Source organism: Myxine glutinosa, chromosome 5, assembly GCF_964187855.1.
Source record: "Myxine glutinosa chromosome 5, kmMyxGlut1.1, whole genome shotgun sequence".
Taxonomy (NCBI): Eukaryota; Metazoa; Chordata; class Myxini; order Myxiniformes; family Myxinidae; genus Myxine; species Myxine glutinosa.
In genome coordinates this window covers 148,263,552-148,283,665 of record NC_136265.1, presented here as the reverse complement: position 1 = coordinate 148,283,665, position 20,114 = coordinate 148,263,552, and the positions used below count along the sequence as shown (strand labels likewise).

At 43.4% G+C, this 20,114-nt stretch overlaps 2 protein-coding genes across 2 annotated transcripts in view; both read left to right on the top strand.

The window, feature by feature from the left end:
• TRPT1 (tRNA phosphotransferase 1) overlaps positions 1-20,114 on the top strand; it is a 458,396-nt gene that overhangs the window by 388,497 nt on the left and 49,785 nt on the right. The gene's annotated exons all lie outside the window — the stretch shown is intronic.
• The window catches only part of LOC137426945 (ras-related protein Rab-4B), a 50,710-nt gene continuing 31,743 nt past the window's right edge, over positions 1,148-20,114 (top strand). The window contains exons 1-7 of the mRNA XM_068115996.2: positions 1,148-1,312; positions 6,479-6,559; positions 7,639-7,753; positions 7,888-7,950; positions 8,051-8,205; positions 11,299-11,394; positions 15,835-15,950. Of these exons, the coding sequence (XP_067972097.2) occupies positions 1,297-1,312; positions 6,479-6,559; positions 7,639-7,753; positions 7,888-7,950; positions 8,051-8,205; positions 11,299-11,394; positions 15,835-15,950 (642 nt within the window). The 5' untranslated portion in view covers positions 1,148-1,296. The remainder of the gene's footprint in view (positions 1,313-6,478; positions 6,560-7,638; positions 7,754-7,887; positions 7,951-8,050; positions 8,206-11,298; positions 11,395-15,834; positions 15,951-20,114) is intronic.

Below are 20,114 nucleotides of genomic sequence, written 5' to 3'. Positions count from 1 at the left end.
ATTCGCATCTCACATTATGTTTTTCAGCCCTTTACTGGATTCGAACCATTATCGGATTACCATAGTCCATAATTTACCCTATTTACGCATTCGCACCCGCCTTTTGTACAAATATATCCACAACACCCCCCATTTTTGTAATGGTACAACCCTAACTTTGAATCGGGTAAAGGGTAAAGGGTGCTGAGTTCACCGACATAGAAAAAAACAGAAGAGTTGGCTCACACCATATTGACTGCGCAGAGTAAGTATTACATGAATACCATCTACTTTGTGTTAACCGCCTAGCTGTAAGTATAAGACATATAAGGTCTCAATAGATTCGGTCGGTGATTGTTGCATAAAAAGTCCATTCAGAAGCGGGAGGACATCTGGATCATCCCCTTAATTCTCACGCTACGTCATTTTCGATCCACCTCGTGTACAGTATTTACACCCAGCATCCCTGAGAGTATAATCTCGAGCATCGAATCGTTATGAAGTACGGTGCTTGTTACCCAAAAATACTGTGGGATCTCTTAACGTGCATAACCGAAAGACAGACGGGACAGCCGGCTTTTGCCCACATCCTATCCTAAGGAGGTCGTAGCCCCCTGCTGGCACTGTATGAAATTCGCATCCTTTGTAAAATAGACCCCATCGAAGCAATAATTCAGATTTGACAACGTTATGATGAGTAGGTAAACAAATATTACATTAAAATCCACATTTCCAAAGCAGTACACCTCAGAACACACCCATCATGTCGCGGTGTATAACAGCCGTTTATTAGCTCGGCTGGGGTTACAGTTTAGTTTTTTTTAACCACCATTAATTAAATATAATATTCTCATATATATATATAGTCATGGATGAATTATTTAATGTGGTTCTAGGAAACAGTATTAATTTACAACGTTATGATGGATTCCTCAATCACCGGAGGAGGTTTTCTCGATCGATTAACACCTTTGATAACGATCAGATATGAAAGGAATCGAATCAAAATTTATCGGTGATTTCTCCTTCCTGTGCTCTTTATTTTTTTATAAAGCAGTAATTCATAGTAAAATAATATTAGTGAAAATAATTATGTCGAACAATGGAAATAATAATACAGTAATCATAACAATTTACGGGTAGTTTATTAATGTGACGTCATTTTCTTGCCCACAGCATCCTTGTCAGTCTCGCCATCTTTAACCGGCCCTTCGGCTTTGCTCGTGTGAATCAACGTATCCTGTTCAGGGTCGTCCTCTGCACCTCATCTCATTCGCCTCTTTTTATTCCCTTCCGGCTTCACCTGCTCACTGGGCGATGTCTGAGTCTTACGGTAAACAAGAAGACCGTAGTTGGACGTGACGTCAACGGGACATTGGTTTCAGGGCGAGTGTGGATCTGCGTTGTCGGACGAGATAAGCAGTTAATTTTATCAGCGACGAGTCGGTAAGAGTGCGTGGTTAACGAGGTGCTCCTGACGTTTAAACTCTTGCTCTCAATACCGGGTTAGTAGTGCTTGAAACGTCAGGAGCACCTCGTTTTCCACGGTGATAAACGTCGTACTCATCCGAGCCTTGGTTGGTGAAACGTCATTGTAAATGGTTTACCCTAACGTGAGGAACCGAAGAGCACGGTGTTGTGCTGTGTTATGCAGGGCCTAGCGTAGCGTACTGTACTGTGTAGGGCCTAGCGTATTGTACTATGTTTTGGTGTACTGTATTGTGCTTTGTTTTCCCAGTGTGCCCTACCTGACTGTATTGTGTTTGGCCTTGTGTACTGTTGAGCATTGGACCGTGATGTGCGCAATTCAGGATACTTAGGCCTACTGCATTGTGCTGGGTTGCGCTTTGGGTACTGCACTGTTATCTGTTGTGCTTGCTGTGTTGATCCCAGCGAACTATGTTTTCCCCAGTGTGCTGTACCCAATTGGGCTGTTTTTGGCATTGTGTACTGTACCCAATTGGGCTGTTTTTGGCGTTGTGTGCTGTACCCAATTGGGCTGTATTTGGCGTTGTGTGCTGTACCCAGTTGGGCTGTTTTTGGCATTGTGTACTGTACCCAATTGGGCTGTTTTTGGCGTCGTGTGCTGTACCCAATTGGGCTGTATTTGGCGTTGTGTGCTGTACCCAGTTGGGCTGTTTTTGGCATTGTGTACTGTACCCAATTGGGCTGTTTTTGGCGTTGTGTGCTGTACCCAATTGGGCTGTTTTTGGTGTTGTGTACTGTACCCAATTGGGCTGTTTTGCCATTGTGTACTGTACCCAATTGGGCTGTTTTTGGCGTCGTGCGCTGTATCCAATTGGGCTGTTTTTGACGTCGTGTACTGTACCCAATTGGGCTTTTTTGCCTTGTGTACTGTACCCAATCGGGTTGTGTTGTCCCGAGTGTACTGTACCCAATTGTGCTGTGTTGTCTCCAGTGTACTGTACCCAATTGTGCTGTGTTGTCCCCAGTGTACTGTACCCAGTTTGGCTGTTTTGGCTTCTGTACCCAATTGGGCTGTTTTTGGCCTTGTATACTGTACCCAATTGGGATTTTTCTCACCTTGTGTATGTGTACTTACTGTGTTCACTTTGGGGTACTGTAGATATTTGTGCTGTGACCTGGCGTACCATAGATTACAGCACTACGGGCAGACATTGTACACTTCGGTTATTATCAACATTGTACAGCTTTTGTGCTTTGTCAATCTCCTTTATGTTTTTGAAGTTATTATAAACTACATGAACATTGAAAGCTGTTAAGTCACAAAAATAAAATGCTGTTTTGGTTTGTTTGAGATGGCACAGTGAAAGGCCCATAAATTCAGCTTCATTGCGAGTAATCTTGAAGGCCTTGGTTTCCACGGCTTCAAAGTGAGGCAGGGGAGCCAGTCCAGAGGAGAGAGCAGTACTCCATCAAGCTGCAGATGAAGGCCTTGTCGGTGGATCATAGATCAGGTGTGCCAAGGAAGGACTTTGTACGACGGAGGATGCCCAGTCGGTGGCTGGGTTTGGAGGTCAACTTTGAAATGTGGCTTGCCCAAGAAAGATAATGGCTGAGAGTGAAACCCAAGAGTTTGAATGACTGAACTTTCTGAAGAGGATTGTTTAGTAAACAGGAGTGTTTGTCAGAGGGAGATTGAGGGAGAGGTATTTTGAGAGAGTGGGGGTGTGAGATTTGTCTGGATTGAAATAGTGTTATGTTTGTGGGGTTAGATGGAGGAATCCCATAGTAAAGATAGGATTGTATAGTTATAGCATGGACCGTGGACGCATAGGAGACATCTCGATGTATTTAAGTAGGGAAACTGTAGCTTAAGACTGGTTATGTGTCTTCACACGAGGGGTGAAGCTGCGTTAACGAGGTCGGGATTAAAGTTGGTTTCCCCCAGTACGTGATATTCCGTCTGTGATCTTTCTTTACGTTTTACATCTACAATCAGGCCGGCCATGAAAACCTCCATTGAAACAACAACTGCCAACAAAGGCCAAGCAAACAGGTTCCTGAACTAAGCCCCGCCTACAGGACCTAATAAGGAAAAAGGCCACACCCCCAGCGTGGTACGAAAGGCATGGAAGAGAAGGCCATGAGGCCACGCTCCGAGCTTGGTCATTGGTCGGGTGACGTCAGAGCAAGAAGCTTCGAGAGGGAGTGAGAGGAAGAAGAGTGCATCTCTCTGGTGGCTCGGTTGGTTCTTGCTTGGTGTGTGCGCTTGTGAGGAGAGCTTTTGGAGCTTTTGTGGGAACTTTGGCAAAATCGGAGGAGGAGGTGTTGTTGGTCTGTGGTGCTCTTCGGGGAGCTGGGTTCGCTGGCCAGGAATTGAGAGGATGACTTTTTTGGCTGCCGCTTCACGGCTTGGTGCGCTCGCGTGATTGACCGGCGCCATTTTGAGGCGCTTCAACGCGCTGTTCTTTCATTAACCAACCTCACCATTTTCAACAGTTGCCGCCGAGCTCCTAAAAATCCTCGTTGAGGCTAAAGCTGAGTGCCAGCAAAAAGGGGGAATTTTCTTTTAATTTACCTTACCCTTTGTGTATGTATTTGAGTCTGTGTGTAAGGTACCTCAGTTAGAATTTTAGTTTTTACCTCAACATTTATTTCGACACTTTTGTATTACATTTCTTTTCATGAAGTCATTATTGCTGAATTTTCTTGGTCATGTTTGCATGTTTTGTGGGTTCGGGAATAAACCCGTGTGCTTTCGTCAGGTAAACGCTTTGTTTCCTTCCATCCGTGCATGACAAACCAACCGCCAATTTTGGCTGCTCGACTTGGAATGAAAAACCGTTTCGGTTATCTGTCACCGATGATCTCAATTGCCGGCGACATGACAATACTAATTCCAATTGCTTGACCAGGTTGTGATTTTATCAAGGTCTGAAGAGAGGGAAAAGGCTGCTGGCTGCCTGTCTGAAGGATGTAAAGGGCAGAAGGTGGACTCATTGGCAAATAGATAAAGAGGATTTTACAGAGAGTCAGAGATCATTGATGAAGATCAGAAATAGGATGTGCCTGGAACACTGCCTTGGGGCACTCCAGCCTTGACAGGGAGAGGAGATAAAAGGAATCCATCAAGTGCCACACGTTGGCTACGAGAGTCGATGAAGTCAGTAAGCTATTGTGAAGTTGACCTTCAATGTCATGGGCAGAGTGGAGAGTAAGGCAGGATGCCTGACCGTATCAAAAGCACGGGGTATGTCCAGCGATACGGTCCTGATCTCATGTCTGACATTGAGGGCCTCCATTCATTATTTGGTGAGTAGGAGCAGCATGTTCAAGGTAGAGTTACCAGGTCTGTATCCAAATCATTGATCTGAGATGAGGTTGTTGAAGAAAAGAAAGGATTTTGTGTTAACTTTGATTATAGATTCCATGACTGTCACCCATGATTAGAATGTCTACCCATGATCCTGCTGGTGATTGGAAGTAAGCTCCACTAGGTTTGCAGTCAAAGGGATCGGTTTTTGCACCTTGTGGTGTCTGCTGTGGTTCCATTTGAAGAGGGGAAAGGATGGAAGGGGAGCATACACCAGAGACAAACTTAACAAGGTGCCACCAGGTTTTAGAGGAGGGAGATGAGTTTGAAAGTTCATTGTTTATGTTGGACAGATGTTGTCTTCTGGCTCTCCTGATAGTGGACACGCACTTGTTGCGGGCTTTGTGGAATGATCTGAGATTGCCTTTGGTCGCATTTGCTTTCCAGGAAAAGAAGGCAACTTGTTTTAGAGCAACTGCCTCACCACAGGATTCGGTATACCATGAGTGAGAAGAACGGTAGGATAACTGAAGATGAGATGAGTGGATCTGTGCATAAGAGAGAGCAGGTTTCCGTGGAAGAAAGAAGGAAGACTTGTGTGCTTCCCCCTCTCTCCTCATCTTGTCTCCCGCTCCCTTTATTTTGTCTTATGTGTCCGTTTCTTTTTTTGTCATTAATGTTAGCTCTTACACGAGCCTCAATCTTGTATACAAAAAAAATAAAAATTCCCAGGCTGAGTTGATGTCAGGGGTGACGGATATAGGAGAGCAGACCCTGTGGCATAATGGAAAAAGCATGCCCTCCGAGTCTGGGATGTCAGCGGTTCAAACCCCAGCCGAGCCATTCCAATGACTTTTTAAAAAATGGTACATGCTGCTTCCTTGCTTGACATTCAGCATTTAAAGGGATGGAGCACGGCCAAACAACGCTGAGAAAGGAATGGCAAACCACACAGTATAACGCTTGCCAATAAACTGTTTTGGCAGCATCAATGCTCTGTAAGGAGTATGGTACATAAAATCCAATCAAAATATATATGAGACTAATGCTGAAGTGAGATGGCTGCTTGCACTCGCTTCCAGTTTGCTTGAGTGAACTGCCAGACTTGTCGGCATTGGAGCCTGCTCTCTGAGAATAGCCAGAGAGATGTTGACCTTCACAAGCACATGAACAAAAGTTCGTCATCACCAAGTACAGAGGGGAGGATTGGAAGGAGTGAAAGGTATTCCTCGGGGTTTGAGGTGTAAGAGCAGTACACAGACCGTGAGAAATTGAGTTATTGATGTGCAGTGCGACTCTGCCGCCAAGGCGGGGTTCAGGCCTATAAAACAAGGGGGAGACAATAGCGAGAGAGACACTAATGAGTCAGGGACATCCTGTGGGAGGAATAATTCTGTTACACAGATGATATCCGGTTTATCGGCAGCAGCCTGGATTGAGGATCTATCAGCTTAGAGCGGAGGCCTCGGATGTTTGAGATCCACACAGTTAGGGACAGGGGAGGAAGGTAGGGTGCAGGTATGTGGAAATGTGCAAGGAAAATGATAACAATGCATTACCTTTCCAGATAATGCATTGATATCATTTTTGTTTTGAGACAATGTGCATAAAACACCACTGACAATCAAAAAAACGACAACATTCACTCGTCATGTTTACACCACAAATAGTATGCAAAACGATTGAATTTATTGTACAGTATGGTGTTGCTGATGTACCGTAAAGTCACAACACGGTTTGTCATGTTGTGCATAACCGCAGATTTTCTCTTCAAATTCCTCGTTATTGGTAGTGCTGGAACCGGCAAGTCGTGTCTTCTGCATCAGTTCATCGAAAACAAATGTAAGTCTCAGAATCGTTGCCGTGAAGACTTCATATTGTTGGTCTTTGCTTGCTCTTCATCTTTGTTCCACCTGAGTTTAACTCTTAGCTTATGTTCAACTCGGTGTGTTGTCTGGCTCTTTGTCTGTCCCTATCTGTGTGTGTGCGTGTGTTAGCTTTGGATCAACTGAAAATCGTGAGCAGATGATGATTACTTGCTGAGAGGTTAGCGTGTTGCATTTCCTTTGTTGATAGGGTTTTGGATTGCTCACCGTAATGTACTCTGGGTAATATGGATGATATTTTCAATTATTAACTTCACTTTACCACATATTTGATGTGGGTACCGCTGCTATTAATGGACACCATTTTCTGTCCACCCAAATTTCCACGAGATAATTGTGGGCTCTTTTTGAACCGTTACAGGCCATCTACTGGGTGGTTTGCCAAATGCACTTGGGGTAGGGTCTTCCAGGGTTTTGAATCTGGTGATGATGAAGGAACTGTGATTACAAGTCCAAGTTAGGATGTGCAGTTCCCAGCACCTCACCGCTCCCGTGGTTCCTGATGCCATCGGTTAAGTTGTTTGGAATTTGCACATGGGCGTGAGTTGCTGCGGTGCTTCAAGTAGATGGGAAGTAAACACACCTGCAGCCAAAGATCACCGGTGAGATGTAAAGGGGATTGATGTTGATTTGAGATGGTTATGAGCCGATTAAGCAAACTGCCCACCTGGATGGAGTAGGTTCAAGTTTTATTTTGCAAGTCCATCCAAGCAAGTTAATATGAAGCTCATTCCAAAATGCTTGGTGATTAATTTTTAAAAATAATTAGTTGATCTTTGTACAACTCATTCTTGTTTGCAATGGGACTTCATGTATCACTGCTCCAGGCACAGCTGATTTGCTCTTTTGTGCATTTTAATCCACTCTATTTTCAACATTGGCCTGATCGCTAATAATTACCAAACTATGGGGTATCCTACTTTTAGTTTTTATTATTACAGGGCTCCTCTGTGGGATCAGTGAGACTTTCATTCTCACAAATTTCCAGTTTCTTGAATATGCAATTTTGTCTTGCTGTTTGTGTGATCACTGCAGTTAAGCAGGACTCGAATCACACAATCGGAGTGGAGTTTGGTTCTAAAGTAGTTGGTGCAGGAGGCAAGACTGTGAAGCTGCAGATATGGGATACAGCGGGACAGGAGCGCTTTCGGTGAGACGCGGACCTCAAATTGCTGACCTTTTTCATGCAATTCGTTCTGGCTTCTCGTAGGTCTTTGGGGACGACATATTAACCGTTTTTTTCCACAACCTCCCTCCTTTATTTATTTCATTAATTTTTTCTAGATCCGTCACTCGAAGTTACTACAGGGGTGCGGCTGGAGCGCTGTTGGTGTACGACATCACGAGGTTGTCCCATTTGCCCTAAATATTGTGGGGAGGTTTTTTTCTCATAAATGTTTTTGTATGTTATCCTCTAACCCATGTGGCATATCGTGTGTGCGTGCAGTCGGGAGACCTACAATGCACTGACAAACTGGCTGGCGGATGCGAGGACACTCGCCAGCCCGAACATTGCCATCATCCTGTGTGGGAATAAGAAAGACTTGGATGCTGATCGTGAGGTCACCTTTTTGGAAGCCTCTCGATTTGCTCAGGAGAATGGTAAGCCCCTTTGGGTGTGAAGGTGCCCAATAATGTAGGCAGTATGCAGTTAAAGAGACACATTCAAAGAATGTAGGCAGTATCTACTTTAAATAAATCATCGGAGGAAAGACATCGCTGCCATAGAGAGTTCAGCATAGAGCTACAGTACAAATTGATTCCAGGCCTAGCTAGACAAAGCTATGAGCAGCTAAGGGATTTACATTAAATTTACATCAGATTTCACAGGACTTTTTACATTAGAAAGAGAATGGCACTTGGTAGAGTGCACATCTCAACCAGGCTCAACCATTTACGTTTTGTATCCCACCGATAGGCCGGATCTGGATCCGGACCTGAACCAAAACCTAATCGGCTTGTTCTCGTCACCTAACCAACTCATCCACCTAGTTTTGTCATAACTCGTCCACAACTGTTTGAGATATTGTGCTATATATCGCTTTGGCCCCATCTCTCGATGGTGAAGAATCAGTTTATAAAATTAAAAAAAATTCCAGTATCCAAATCCAGATCTTCACCAAAATCGAAATAATTCATCCTTGTCACACAACACCCAACCTGGCCACCAAATTTCATCTGAATCCATCCGTAACTTTGTGAGATATCCTGCACACAAACAAACAGACAGGGGTGAAAACATAATGATGGTGGAGGTAACAAGCAGTCAAGGTACTTAAATGCTTATGACTTAATGACATGTTTATGCTTATGACTTAATGACTAGGTATGTATCTGATTCCAATTTTAACTTGTCCACTGTTTCTGCTGCCACGACCTTTTTCAGGGTGACCATTCCATGCATTAACTACTCTCTGAGTGAAAGACCCCTCCCTTTTTAATGTTGAAGGCTCAAATCACGAACTACATAGTCCTCATCCAGGCCAGGCCTTAAATAAAAGAGCTGAATTGACTAAAAAAAAATCAAGAAAGTGAGAATAGTCTTCGAGTTTGTGTGGAAGTAAAAAAATCTGCTTTTCGAAACTGGGAAGGTTGTAAGTATTTGGAAAGACATGAGAAGGTAAAAGGTTCCAGCGTTTGGCTTTGCACTTCGAGTTCCAGAGTTTGAGTTTGATCGTGTTGATTTTCACTTGCATGCATGTATAATATATTTGACATACAAGTTGATAGATCAAGTTAAACGGGTAGAGTCTAAAAGATGCCAGAAGGCTTCTTAAGTATATTGTCAGAATGAATAAACACTAAATAATTCAAAATAATGGGGATATACATGGACAATTGTGGTTTGTACCCCCATTTTCCCCAAACTCCCACTTTCCACTCCATACACCATATTTGCATCAAGTTGAACACCCCTCCCTCCATATATAGACCACCGGTAAAAAGTTTTTGAACATCTCATTTTTCCAGTTTTTATTGAAATTTACGCAGTTTAATGTCTCAATGTACTCTGAAATTAAGCATAGAACAAATAAACAATTGGAGATAAAAAAAGAAATCATAGAATCATTTTGTTTAAAAAATGTTCTTTAATTTTTTGACTCGGAAAAGTAGCCACCTTGTGCAGATATAACCGCCGAACACACTCGTGGCATTCTTTCCACAATGGAAATCAAATATTGCTCGGGAAGTTCTTCCCAACACTGTTGCAGAAGTTCCCACAAATTTGTTGCACTCGTCGGTTGCTTTGCTTTCACCCTTCTGTCCAGTTCATCCCAAACCAGCTCGATGGGGTTTAAGTCTGGAGACTGCTGGCCATTCCATGATTTGAAGCCTACCGTCTTGTTCTTTTCCTCGAAGGTAGTTTTGACATAGCCTGGAGGTGTGTTTAGGGTCATTATCTTGCTGTAGGATGAACCCCTGACCAACTAGGCGTATACCAGAGGGTATTGCATGGCGCTGCAAAATGCTGTGGTCGCCCTTTTGGTTCAGGGTGCCAGTCACTATGTGCAAGTCGCCGACTCTGGATCCAGCAAAAGAGCCCCAGACCATCACGCTTCCTCCTCCATGTTTGACAGTTGGTGAAACACACTGAGGAACCATCCTTTCGCCTAATCGACGGCATACAAAAACCCTGCGTGATGAACCAAATATTTCAAATTTTGATTCATTGGTCCATCTTCTTCTTCTTCCAGTCTTCAATAGTCCACTGGTGGTGCTTCATGGCCCAGGCAAGCCTCTTTTTCTTATTTTGCCATCTTAGCAATGGCTTTCTTACTGCCACTCGACCTGTCAAACCTGCAGCTCGAAGTCTTCTCTTCACAGTTGAAACTGAGATTTGCTTACTTCGACCAGTGTTAAGCTGTGCTTGAAGCTGTTGTCCTGTGAGCTGCCTATCACGCAAGCTGTTGACCCTCAGAAACTTGTCTTCTGATTCTGTTGTGGCTTTGGGTCTGCCAGACCTCTTCCTGTCAGAGTTTCCTCCAATTTCCAAGTACCTTTTGATGGTGTAGGAAACTGCACTCACACCTTGGCTTTCTTTGCAATTTCTCCAAAGGAAAGACCTACACTTTTAAGGGTTATAATGGTCTGTCTGTCTTCCTTTGTTAATTACCCTTTTCTCGCCATTATGATAGCAATATACTACTTCCTGCAGTGCAATATTGTCCAAATAATGCTTCAGAGGGTGTAATAACAGTCTGTTCCAATGTTGCTTTTATACAGACAGGGGGTTTGTAATCAAGTAATCAGCAGAGGTTGGGACACCTGTAGGAATTGCTTGCATCAACTTTCTATGCTTAATTTACTTACATTGTTGCAGAACAGCTGTAAGTTGTTAACCCATTACTTGTTCCCTGAAGAAGGCCTTTTTTTTTTACAATATAACTGTGCAATTTACATTATTTTTCCCGTTTTTGCCAACCTAAACTTTTTGTTAACCTCCAGCAGTTTACTGCTTACCTTTGTACCATTTCAGGTTATTCACTGGACTTGAAAAGCTTAAATTTCAATAAAAACTGGAAAAATAGAGGTGTTCTAAAACTTTTGACCGGTAGTGTACATGTTGATTATGTTGGCCTAACCTTAAATGTAGGCAACTCACCTTGTGTAGGTAAACTAACATGATTGATGCAATTATTCCAGGTTGTGGTTTAGTGCTATCTTTGGTTGAGCCTGCGACTTCTTTGTTACCAGAGATGATGTTCTTGGAAACGAGTGCCCTTACCGGAGAGAACGTGGAAGAGGCCTTCCTGAAGTGCGCTCGGACAATCCTCAACAAGATCGACTCTGGTAAGCAAAATGTCTTTTATCCTTCCTGCTATAGCGTGGGTCCCAAGGCCGACTATGGACGGTCGGTGAATAAATGCTGAGTATCCAGCAAGGAAGCAGCACATAATATTTTAAAAAGTCTTTGGAATGACTTGGCCGGGGTTCGAACCTCCCACCTCAGTTTTGGAGCAGATGCTCTAACCATTACACCACTGAGTCTGGTATAAGAGATTCCTTCTCCTTCTCCTCCTCCTTTTGGATGTAGCATCATTGGCCGATGGATTGGCTGTGTCGTTGATGCTACGCCCTCCGTTGGTTAGGGCAGGTATTTCGAATTTTGACAGGGTGCCGGTGATAGCTCACTACGCTTCGCAAGGACACCATTTGATCTTTAAACAAGATGCCTTACAATAATTTTTAATGCAGGAGGGGGTCATTTGGCCTATCAAGTGTGCACAATGGTTGCCAACCTATGGTGGTTTGTCCGTGCTCTATCGTTTTTAAATGTTCACAAAACGTTTCTGAGACAGTTACCATCAGTGATGTTGGATAGTGAGCATGATGATATTGAAGATGCTACAGCTCCAATAATCTTCACATTGTGGCCGTGACCGCTGCCCATATTGAACCTCCACCTCCTAAAGTAAAACAAATCCACGACAAAGTGTAATGTAACCTCAGGAATTACACACTGGCCAAACAAGGTGTAGTGGGGGTGCTTTCAAAACGGTGATGCATTGCTTTCAAAAAGTATTACCACCCCTTGACTTTTTTTTACATTTTGTTGTGTTACATCCTGAATTTAAAATGGATAAATTGAGATTTTTTTTTGTCACTGATCTACACATAATAACCCACAATGTCGAAGTGGAATTTGTTTAAGAACTTTTTACAGAATAATTTAAAATGAAAAGCTGAAATGTCTTCAGTCAATAAGTATTCAACTCCTTTGCTATGACACTCAAAATTGAGCTTAGGTGCATCCTTTGATCATCCTTGAGATGTCTATACAACTTGATTGAAGTCCACCTGTAGCCAATTCAATTGATTGGACATAATTTAGAAAGAAACACACCTTTCTTTATAAGGTCTCAGTTATCATTGCATGTCGGAGCAGAAACTCTACCATGAAGTCCAAGGAACTGTTCATAGAACTCCGAGATAGAATTGTGAGGAGGCATAGATCTGGGGAAGTGTATAAAACAATTTCTAGAGTGTTTAAAGTTCCCAAGAGCACAGTGAGCTCCATTCTTAGGAAATGGAAAGAATATGGAACAACACAGACTCTTTCTAGAGCTGGCCATCCGAGCAAACTGAGCAACCGGTCAAGAAGGACCTTAGTCCACCCCCAGAAGCTGAAACAACCCAATGACAACTTTGACAGAACTACGGAGTTCCTTGGCTGAGATGGCAGAACCTGCTGGAAGGACAACAGTCTCTGCAGCACTTCACAAATCTAGACTTTATGGGAGAGTGGCCAGATGGAAGTCACTCATGAGAAAAAGTCACATGACGGCACACCTTGAGTTTGCAAAAAGGCACGTGAAAGATTGAGAGCATGAGGCACACAATTATGTTGTCTGATGAAGTGATGAGACAGAAAGTGAACTATTTGGCCTGATAGCAAAGTGCTACATCTGGTGCAAACCGAGCACAGCTCATCACTCATCTAACACCATCCCTACCATAAAGCATGGTTGTGGCAGTGTCATGCTATGGGGATGCTTTTCAGCGGCAGGGACTCGGAGACTTGTAAGGATAGAGGGAACAATTAATTGTGCCAAATACAGGCAAATTCTTGAGGAGAATCTGCTTCAGAGTGCAAAAGACCTTGGATTGTGGTGAAGACTTTCATTCCAACAGGACAATGACCCCAAGCATACAGCCAAAGCAACACTGAAATGCCTTCAGAATAAGAACGTGGAAGTCCTTGAGTGGCCCAGACTTGAATCCCTTTGAGAATCTGTGGAAAGACGTGAAGATTGCTGTTCACTGATGATCCCCATCCAACTTGGCAGAGCTTGAGCAAATCTGCAAGGAAGAATGGTAGAAACTCCCCAAATCCAGATGTGCAAGGCTGATCTACAGACATATCCAAGAAGATTTGAAGCTGTAATTGCTGCCAAAAGGCGTTTCTATGAAGTATTGATTCAGGCGGTTGAATACTTATGTAAACTAGAACGCCACTCAGTAGAGCGCATACTCCCGCCATGGGTGGCCGCTGCTGAGCCCTATCTTCCAATGGTAAAAAATTCCTGGATCCGGAATAATATCCTGAGCTTCACCAAAAACTAATCAATTCTTCCTTATCCCAAGGGCAATCATCCCACCAACTTTCATCCAAATCCGTTCAGAACTTTTCCAGATATCTTGTTCACACACACACACACACACACACACACACACACACACACACACACACACACACACACACACACACACACACACACACACACACACACACACACACACACACACACACACACACACACACACACACACACACACACACACACACACACACACACACACACACACACACACACACACACACACACACACTCGAATGCATTACTCCCTAGCAGGAGTAATTAGATATTTCTGTATTTAATTTAGAATTATTTTGTAAATAATTCTAAAAAAAAGTTCCACTTTAATATTATGAGGTGTTATGTCTGGATCAGTGACAAAAAAAAAATCTCAATTTAATCCATTTTTATTAATTCAGGCTGTAACATCAAAATGTGAAAAAAGTCAAGGGGTGTGAATACTTTCTGAAGGCACTGTATGTAGAGGAATCACCAGATGAAGTGTGACAAGATGGTGAAATCGTGATATCTCCAGAAAGGTGTTTATACAAATCATTTGTAACACAGATGTTCTTCATTCTGCCAGAAGTGAGTATTGCAAAACTAAAACCAATGAAGCTTAATCATTTCGACTACAAAAACGACACTGTTTCGATGCCTGCTACAAAATGGGCCGTTATTGTAAATCACCAGCATGATGTTGCTGGAGGGTTGAATGGAAATATAAGGTGAAGTAACTGCCCATCAAACATGCCGTGAGAGGATGAACTGTTGGTGGTGTCATCAGGATACCACTGACCAAATGGTATATATTATGTCAAAGGATGTGCATGACATTGTGGGCCCTTGAATTAATGTTTTGTACTGTATTTTTGAGTCCTATGATCCTTGCTCATTTAGACATGGAGCTTTGCAGCTGTGATGTGATAACCGATTGATGCTGAAGTTTCCATTTTCTTAAATATGCAATTTTGATATGTTCAAACAATATTTCTATCCTTCGATAAATCCTACTATATTAAATAAGGGTTGTGTTTCTGAAAATCATGGAAAAAAACAGGGCTAAGCTGATCTCCATCAAATTTTGCATATGTATTGGCTGTACAATACATATGTACAGCGAGATATGTACAGCGAGATGACAGCAATACATATGACTGCAGACTGCAGAGACAGCAATACATATGTACAGCGAGATACATATGTACAGCGAGTACAGCGAGATACATATGTACAGCAATTGGTCATGTCATGGGGTCACATATAAAAATCCTCTCCCCCTGCGAGGGTGGTGGGGGGGGGGGGGGGGGGGGATGACCTGTGTTTTTCGCCTCTACATGTGCCACAGTGCAAGTGGTTCACCGAACCCTGCTGCAGAGTGGGGGGATTATTAGCTGCAGCACAAAATATATTTCCCTCAATTCCCCCACCTCCTTCTGCTACCCCTCCCCCCTCCTCCAAAGCTGCTCCCAAAGGGAGAGAGTGTTTCTGGTGCCTTAAATAACCATAAATTGCTCCAACATAAGAAACAGATGAAGAAGCTGATTCACTAAAATCACGTAAATTCTGCAGAAACGTAAACGCACGTTTCAAGTCTATTTTGAGCAGGTGAAGGTCATGGGGATTTAAAAACGGTTCCATTTCCCTTTGGCTTTGGGCTGCATGTGCACAATCCTTCGCTGTTGGTCTAAGCTCGTTTTGGCAGATGATGGACTGTAATAGACGCCAATTTTGAGATCGCTGCATTTTCAACACGCATGTTGCTGTTCTGCATATTTGATTGTCCAGCCTGTGAACATGTGCATGGATGGCTTTTATACGTCGTTGTATTTTGGATCCCGATGTACGACATTGCCTCTGTTGTTTTCCTCAACCTCCACGAATCCCAATCGTGTGTGTACATGTAATTGTACGTTTTCAACTATTAAAAGTCGATCCATGTATTTGTCCTTTTCTATTTTAAATGTTTCTATCGACGGTAGAGGGGAGCTTTGTGCAGAGAAACCAGGAGGCCGGGGCAGCATCTAACCTGGTTGTGATAAGCAACGCATCACCTTGCAAAGTTACCGCTCCTGAACGATTGGAGTAAAAACGAATACCTGATCTCTCCCACCCTTTCTTCACTATATTCACTTCACTATATTCTACGCAGGAGAGTTGGACCCTGAAAGAATGGGCTCCGGTATTCAATATGGTGACTCGACACTCCGCCAGTTGCGGCAGCCTCGTGGAGTGACGGCCCAGGCCAGGCCAGACTGCAACTGCTAGGTAAGGTTTGACATCCTTTTAATGTTTGATTGAAAATTATCAAATTTCCAGAATATTATTAACTACTGTTGTCATAATCATGTTTGTTTAATGCCTTTTCCCCTATCTTTGTGGGGTCGTGTAGTGATAGCAATTCACCATTTGGTTCTTTAATATGCATCTTCTTCCTTCAGAACTAATCTTTCTGTGTCATTGTTCACACATTCCTACCATTTTTTATTTGGCCTGCCTCTTGTTCTTTTTCCATTTGCCTCAAAAAACATTTGCCTTCGCCACCGTAGGTGAACGGAGGTTATGTTTTCAGCCCTGTTTGTCTGTCTGTAGATATCTCCAATAGTTATGGACAACGAAATGTGTACGCATTTGGTCGAAATTTGGTGGACTGGTTGGGTGTGTGACAAGGACTAATTAATTAGATTTTAGGGAAGATCTGGATTTGTATCCGGATATGAGAATTATTTTAATTTTTCAAGTGATTCTTCAACATTAAGAGGTATGGCCAGAAACTATATAGCACGATTCCTCAAAAAGGTTGTGGATTGGTTATGACAAAACTTGGTGGGTGAGTGGGGTAGGTGACCAAATCAAGCTGATTCGATTTTGGTTAAGGTTCGGATGCAGATCCGGCCTATCAGTCGGATACAAAACGTAAACTATTCAGTCTGGCGGAGGTATGCTCTCCACCGAGTGCCCTTCTTGTCTCTTTATGGGTTAATATTTTGTCCTCCTGACTACATGACCAAATAATTATAACCTTTTTCTCAATTTGATCTCTGTACCGAATATTTTAAAGCATATTTCTAAAGTCTTCACTCCACCGTTGAACTTCCAGTAAAATATCACACATCCAGCCTCGTGTCTGTTCTTTCAATTCTTCTTTCGTCTTCCATCTTCACAGCCCAAGTTTCCCTGCCATACAGGATGGCTGCCCTTACTCAGGCTAAATACATTCATGCCATTACTGCTCTCGACATATACCTGTTTGTTAGGATACCTACCAACTCTTTCCATTTATTCCAAGCTATTTTTGTCCCCCGTCGCACCGCGGAGCGAAAGGGGGACTATGGTTTTCCCCTCTTTCCATGTGTTCGTCCGTCCGTCCGTGCGTGCGTACGTACGTGCGTGCGTACGTACGTGCGTGCGTAAGCGAAGGACCGCATTCAAATTTGGTGTATGGGTGCAACCCACATCAAAATCCACGATGGCCGCCGCCATGTATGTCTGACGCCATGTATGTCTGAACCTTGTGAGCGGAATATCTTGAAAAATAAGCGAAGTACCAACTTTTAATCTGGTGTGTGGGTGTATCTAGGCATAAGGAAGAACGCTATTGAAAATTGGGTCGCCACGTCAAAATCCAAGATGGCCGCCACCATATATATGTCTGAACATTGTGAGCGAAATATCTTGAAAAATAAACGAACTACTAACTTCTAATGTGGTGTGTGGGTGTATTGACGCATAAGGGAGAACGCTATTGAAAATTGGGTCGCCACGTCAAAATCCTAGATGGCTGCCTTGCGTCTTCCACTTTGTCAACTCGCATCACTTCACCGACGGGGGGTAACGCTTGTTATCCCTGTCCTTACAGCTGTTTCTGCTCTTCCACTGACATCCGACAAGTCTCCTAAATTACAAAATTTATTCACCATTTGATTTTTCCATTCTGAATCCCTATCTTCCTTCATTATGTTGTAATTGATCATTTTAGTTCCTTTTAGACATTCCTTGTGTTTAAACCTACGGGCACTTGATTCAAACGACCTTTCAATCCACTTCATTTATTGCGGCACCACCTTTCACAAACCAAGTACTGAATTGAGTTTGCCCCCAAATCTGGTTTTTCGTCACTGCTAACCATAAACTTGGTCTTTACAAACACTTTCAGTCTAAAACTGGGCCAAATATTCCCACATTATTTTGGGGCCAGCTGGGAACATTTTGCACAAAGTCTTTCAGGAATAGGCTATCCTAGCCCAACGTTTGTTTGAAGGTGACAGGAATTAGTCATTTCTTTCGGGTGCCCGGTGAAAACTTGCTCTTCATGAAGGACACCATTTAACAGCCACCAGCTAATGCTTACAGATGGGACACCCGGCTTAACGCCCTTTTTTTTTTTTTTGTATACTGAATCGAAGCTCGTGAAAGAGCTAACATTTATTTCACAAACAAATCAACCAGACAAACAAAATATACAAAAAGAGGGAGCGGAAGACAAGATGGGGAGAGAAGGGGAAGCACACAACCACAACATTTGAGAGCAGGGAGAAGTGTGGGAGGGAGAGGGCTTGGGGGCAGGAGGCATGGGAGGGGGGGGGGGGGGGGGGGAGAGGTACAAATGGTGACATACTCATTGATGCAACACCCTGCCTGCAAATCACTCAGGTGACTATTCATAGTTTCCTAGAGCATCAATCCATTGCTCTCCTCGTTAGGTTTGGAGGTTGTGATGAATTGCTGAAGGATATGGGTGAAATTTCCCTTTCCCATTGGTTGTACCCAGCCTCAAGGTGGCGCCATTTCCATTCGTGAGTTAATTCTTTTGCAGGGCATGTTTGGCAAAAAAGGCATTTTCGGAACGATGCTTGTGTGCCTGTTCTGCATTCCAAATCCAATGAAGTGACTTTAAATTTGCTGATTTTGTAAACTATAACACAGGATTCGATTACACGTGTTTATTTTGGAGCGGTGGTTTGGATTTTCATCTCGTTTTTTTTTTTTTTTTTTGCTTTATCTTCATATTTTTCTAATCTTCCCTTAGCCCCATACCTATTGTGGCTTTATGCCTTGTTTGGGTCGTTTTCCATGAAAAAGAGTCTTCCATATGCATCTTTCAGAGCAAGTATTGAGAATTGTACAGGGTCAAAACGAGCACCTATAAATTAACTTTACAGGTTTTTCTTTCATATCATGGTTCTAATAATACAGAACACGACGTGTGCGCCCAACAGAAACCTGGGGGTGGGGAAGGGGTGGACAAAGTACAGAAAGAGAAGAAGGTGCAAGACCAGAGAGGAGACTGTATAAGACAGAGACCATCGACCTGTCTGCAATATCAATAGGCCAATAGCCTCAGCAAGGGAGATTCCAATGATTTTGAAGGCCTTGGTTTCCATGGCATCAATGTGAGGCAGTGGAGCACAGTACTCCATCAAGCTGTGGATGAATGCCTTGCGGGTGGATAGGAGTTCATATGTGCCAACTAAGGACTTTCTACGATGGAGGATGCTCAGTCTGTGACTGGCTTTGGAGGCCAACTTTGAAATGTGGTTTGCCCAAGAATGATCATGGCTGATAGAGAGATCCAGGACTTTGAGTGACTGAACTTCCTCAAGACGATTGTTTAAAAAGTAGAAGGGAACGTTTGCCATACGGTCGTTAGAGAGAGATAGATACATAGATATATAGATAGATAGACCCCCAGGAGTACCTCTGGCTATGGCTTCCCCTTCGCTCCCACCTTTTGTTCATATGTGTGTTGTACCGTCCACCAAACAGTGATGACTCCATCTACATCTCGCTGTCTGATAATATGGACCAACTTCTATCTACTCATCCCAACTCTCTCTTCCATATGTGGTGATTTCAACTGTCATCATGCCAGCTGACTGGATGTGGGTACCTCTCACTCCAGGTGGCTGGATGTGGGTACCCATCTCACCAGCCATGGCACCTCAGCAAAGGACTTCTGCGACTCACTGGCACTGACACAATCTGTCAATTGCCCAACCCAGATCTCAGTCAACGGAGCATCTTCTCTTCTCGACTTGGTTATGACAAACTTCCCTGCAAATGTCTGCTGCTCTTCTTCTGCTCCAATCGGTTCTTCTGATCATTTCCTTGCTAAAGTGGACATCTCTCTGGCCATTCTCAGAGCCTCCTCAGCGTCGACGAGTCTGGCATTTCACTCAGGCCAACTGGCACGGTCTTCAAGCAGCCGTAAATCATCTGGACTGGTCTCCCATCTGTACCGCCTCTGACATCAACTCATCCTGGGAATTCTTCCAAAGTAAACTGCTCTCTCATGCACAGATTTTATCCCATCTCGTCTTCAGTTGTCATATCCTTCCATGGTACATGTCTCTCGCTGTACCCACCGTACTTCAGTTGTCCATGGTACACGGAATCTTGTGGTGAGGCAGTTGCCCTGAAACAACTTGCCTT